At 57.5% G+C, this 4,166-nt stretch overlaps 2 protein-coding genes across 2 annotated transcripts in view; both read left to right on the top strand.

The window, feature by feature from the left end:
* Positions 1 to 4,166, top strand: part of TAX1BP3 (Tax1 binding protein 3) — a 165,234-nt gene that overhangs the window by 83,373 nt on the left and 77,695 nt on the right. The window lies entirely within an intron of this gene.
* Positions 1,564 to 4,166, top strand: part of ITGAE (integrin subunit alpha E) — a 51,924-nt gene continuing 49,321 nt past the window's right edge. The window contains 1 exon segment of the mRNA XM_069083236.1: positions 1,564 to 1,706. Coding sequence (XP_068939337.1) covers positions 1,673 to 1,706 — 34 coding nt within the window. The 5' untranslated portion in view covers positions 1,564 to 1,672.

A 4,166-nucleotide genomic window follows, 5' to 3' on the forward strand; every position in this document is an offset into this window, starting at 1 on the left:
CTCAGGTCCTCCTGACTCCAGGGCCAGTGCTCTATTCACTGTGCCACCTAGCCACCCCGCCCCAAGCCTTCTTAGCATTTTCTGAGCCTGGGTGTCCATATGCCTTCAGACAGCGACCACTCCTGGGAGCTCCTTTTACTGAGATCCAAGCTTTAAAACTGGCTAAGCCTGGATGGTAAAAGCCCAGCCCAGGAGTAAAAACTCCGGAATGGAGCAGAAGCGGCCGCAGCCTGGCAGTCAGCCCCCCTGCAGCCCCCGCAGTTCAGCTTTGGCTCGGAGCTGGGCTCAGTGGTCAGAACCAGGAGCTGGGGAAAGGAGGGGGCAGAGTGTACCAGTGAGCCCCGACAGGACAGCCAGCTGCCTTGGGAGCGCAGGCAGTGCCCCCTGATCGTGCCTCAAAGGAGGAGATGTCTGCCGATGGGCACGGACTGCCAAGGAACTGACCAGGCCTGGGATGGGCTCATGGTGGGCAGGACAAGGGGAGGAGTGCAGGGCTCGGGTGTGAGCATTGTGGCCCATCACAGACGCTGCTGCCCCTTCTCCGCTGTCCCCTGGTGCCCCATAGATGCCCATTATTCCGGCCTCTGCCCTCTGGGGTCGAGAGAAAGTCGAACCGTGTTCTCCAGGAGGGCCTTCCCAATACTGGAGACAGCTATTGTGTTCCCCCCTCCTCCTGTCCCAAGAGCGGCTCCTCCAGGCAATGCCCCATAGGCACACACAGGGCCCCCTCCCTATACCCTCCTTAAACCCCCAAACTGCAGATGAGGCTGTGTGGGGGCAGAGCCCGGCAGACATGTCACCTCCTGAAGCCTGCAGCCCATGGTTAGTTAGTGCTGGGAGCTCGGATGGCCTGTACTGAAAGCCCAGAGAATAGGGAGGCCTTTGGGGCCCATCCCTAGGGAAGGTTGTCTGGGGAAGTCAGGCCATGCTTGCTAGGGGAGATGAAGGCTAAACTGGCCCCCGTGTTTGTGTGAGACCCCTGAGTGGGGATGGGGGGACACTCCGTATGTACCTGACATCCCCTGCAGGGGCCTTCCTAGGCACAGGCCAGACCTCGATACCCCCAAGGCAGGAGGAAATCCATCAGGGAATGAGCTGACCCCCTGCCAGCTGGCTTCTGCCAGCATGAGGCTAGTTCACCTGGTTCAGAAAAGGGGACTTCTCGATGCCTGCTCCCTGCCTACTGATGGATGGCTTGACCAACCTCATCCATGCCCCATGCGAGAGATATACTCAGAGCTGGTGCTCTGATACCGGGGTCGGGCACCCCAGGAGAGGCCCAAGGCCCAGCTCTGTCCCCTCATTATCTATCAGGAAGGAGTTTAGACTCAAGCTCAGATTCCCAGTGGATTGATTTCCTCATAAGAAGGTATGAGACAGAAGTGTCAGGGAAAGCTTTCTGGAGGCTTTGACTTCATTGGCAGGGTCTAGGAGAGCCGAGGCACTTGTGTACCCCAGGCCTGGGCTCCCCTCAGCCCCTGGGGCTCCCCAGGGAAAGATGAAAAGGCCCTGAAGTGAAGACCCAGGAAGTTCTCTCTCTCACACACACACACCGCCCCCAGGGCTTGTGGGCGCCTCTATACAGATATGAATGTGTTCTTGTGGGAGCCTGCACGAGCTTTTCTGGGGAAGCTGAGGGGTGCCAGCTCCAGCTCCAGCTCCAGCTCCTAACATGAGACTGCTGCTAGCTCTCCTCTGCCTGACAGGTAAGAAAGCCTGAGCCTTGCCTTACTGCCCATCTCTGGCCGCTCCTTTCTGTGCTTGCCTGGTCCCTCAGGGGGCCCTCCAGCGAACTGACCCCACCTCCTGCTGGGTCAAGGATAAGAGGAAAATGCTTCTGGCACCCTGGGCTCTGTAGGGAGATCTCAGGAAGTCCAGGAGCTTGGAGAGGAAGGAAATAGCTGTATTTCACTGAAACCGACTCCCTTTGTGTTTTATGTATTTTATTGGGTGCCTTCACCCAGGTGCCCATCCCCAGGTGACTGCTAGGCCCTCTGACCCACAGGGAGCCCAGAGTTCTAGCTCTTTGGCTTTGGGCTTTAGAACACAGGGGAGCTGCCCATTGCCCCAGGCTTCTGTGAGGTCGGCTGGTGGCTGTCTCCATCCTGCCCCAGTCGGTCCAAGTTCAGGCTAAGTGGTTAGCTCATGGTGCCATCCTGGAGTGGGTTCAGGGGTACCTCCCTCAACACTGTAGATCCAAAAAGTCAATGCTCTGCAGTGAAATCAGGATGTTTTCCCCTGCTCTTCTGGGCTGCTCAGTGTCCATTCGCAAAAATGGACAGGGAGCCCTTTTCTGTCTGAGCTGAAGAGGACGTGGGAAGGAGAAGCAGGGGGTCCAGACACAGGGAATTCTCTCAGGGGCAGTATAGGTGTGCTCTGGGGCTCGCTCTCACAGCCATAGCAGGCTCTGCGAGGCATGCCCAAAGCCTGTGTGGTTCTTGAAGTTTGGAGAGTGAAAAGGAAAGGGCCGGGAGGGACTGTCCCACCCAACCTACTGATTGGTGGGCGGGGTGCACCAGCCCCTTGGACCATGGGCACCTGAAGACCCCCTACACTGGCCCAGGGCTCTGCCTTCAAGGGCCTCTGGGCACCTCCATTTAAGAGGGACATTGTTTCCTGAGACAGCAGCTGGGCTGGGTAGCATTGGCAAGTCGAGCCCATGACATCAGAGGATGGTTGAGGCATGTTTGGTCTGGTGAAGAGAAAACTCCGAAAGGACTGGATTCTCCAGCCTCTGGCAGATGGTTGGTCTTGGGGCATTTGAGCCCCCTCGGGCAGTCAGGAGCCCCAGAAGATGTCACCAAGGGCAGGCTGTCAGGCCCATCTTCCCTAAGAAGGTTACCTGCTCTTGAAGGAGATGGACTCCCCATCCCCTCCCAGACAAATGCTGGATAAATTCTGGTCTAGTGGGTCCCTGGTTCGTGTGGGATGAAGCCAAGGCCAGGAAAGTCACTCTTTTTTCAGCACCTGCTGGATTCCAGGCACTGGGTTAAGCCAGGTGATACAAAGAAAGACCAAGCCCAAACAGTCCCCCCTTACCACCAAGGAGCTTCCAACCTAATGGGAGAGACAACATGCAAACACCTAACTTAGAGACAAGCTCCAGATGGGACGAACTGGGGCAATTCCAGAGGGCAGCTGCCCGGAAGGTTAAGGAGACTGGGGAAGGCTTCTGGGTCTAGGTGGGATTTTAGCTGAGATGTGAAGGGATCCAGGAGATGGCGGTGAGAAGAGAGGGCATGCCAGGCATGGGGGCAGCCAGAGAAAATGCCCAGAGACAAGAGAAGGAGGGTCTGAACAGCATATCAGGGAATGAGGTGTCAGAAGCCTGGAAAGCAGGGAGGGGCAAAGAGAACCAGGCTATGGAGAGATCTGAATATTGGCTCCTGGAAGCAGTAAATAGGGAAGCACTGGAATTGGCTGAGTCGGGCGGGGGGGAACAGGATCAGCCCTGTGCTTTAGGAAGATCAGGCACTGTCTGAATGGAGGGTGGACCCGAGGGGGGAGACCTGGAGCAGGCAGCCCCCTCCCCCCAGCAGCCGTGCCATCGTCCAGGGGTGAGGGGAGGAGGGTCTGCACCAGGGTAGGGCCAGGGCCAGAGGGGAGGAGGGGCCATTGACCACTGAGCACTGTGGAGACTGAGAGAAGCCTGGGTGGATGGTGGGTGATGCCCTTTAGAGCGATGGGGAATGGCTTGAGAAAATGAGAATGGCTGCGATTTGGACATGGCTACAGCACAGCCATTTCAAGTGGTCTAAAAGGCAGCTGGAGATTCGGTTCCTGGTGGTTAAGGAGAGAAGTCAGGGCCAGAACAAATAGTTCAGAGAATCATTTGTCTAGAGATAATTAGAGCCCGGGAAGCTAGTGAGACCAGCAAGTTCATTAGTCCAGAGGGAGAAGAGAAGAGAGCCCAGGAGAGCACCCTGAGGGACAGCTAGAGCTAGAGGCTATGATTGGGAGGAGGGTCCAGCAAAAGGGACAGAGGAGGAGAGGGAGGAGGAGGGGGGAGGGAGGGAGAGATGGGGGGAGAGGGAGAGAGGGTGGGGGGGAGAGGGAGGGTGGTGTCGTGGCCAAAGTAGGTAGGGTGCTGGGGTCCCCGAATCAGAGAAGAAAGGCTCGAGTGCGGGCAACCCGGGGGGAAAGAGAGGGGGTGTCGTGGCCAAGAG

The sequence above is a fragment of the Petaurus breviceps genome, unplaced genomic scaffold, assembly GCF_028583685.1.
Source record: "Petaurus breviceps papuanus isolate PSGF00001 unplaced genomic scaffold, PetGlider_PUasm1.0 173, whole genome shotgun sequence".
In the NCBI taxonomy this organism is placed as follows: Eukaryota; Metazoa; Chordata; class Mammalia; order Diprotodontia; family Petauridae; genus Petaurus; species Petaurus breviceps.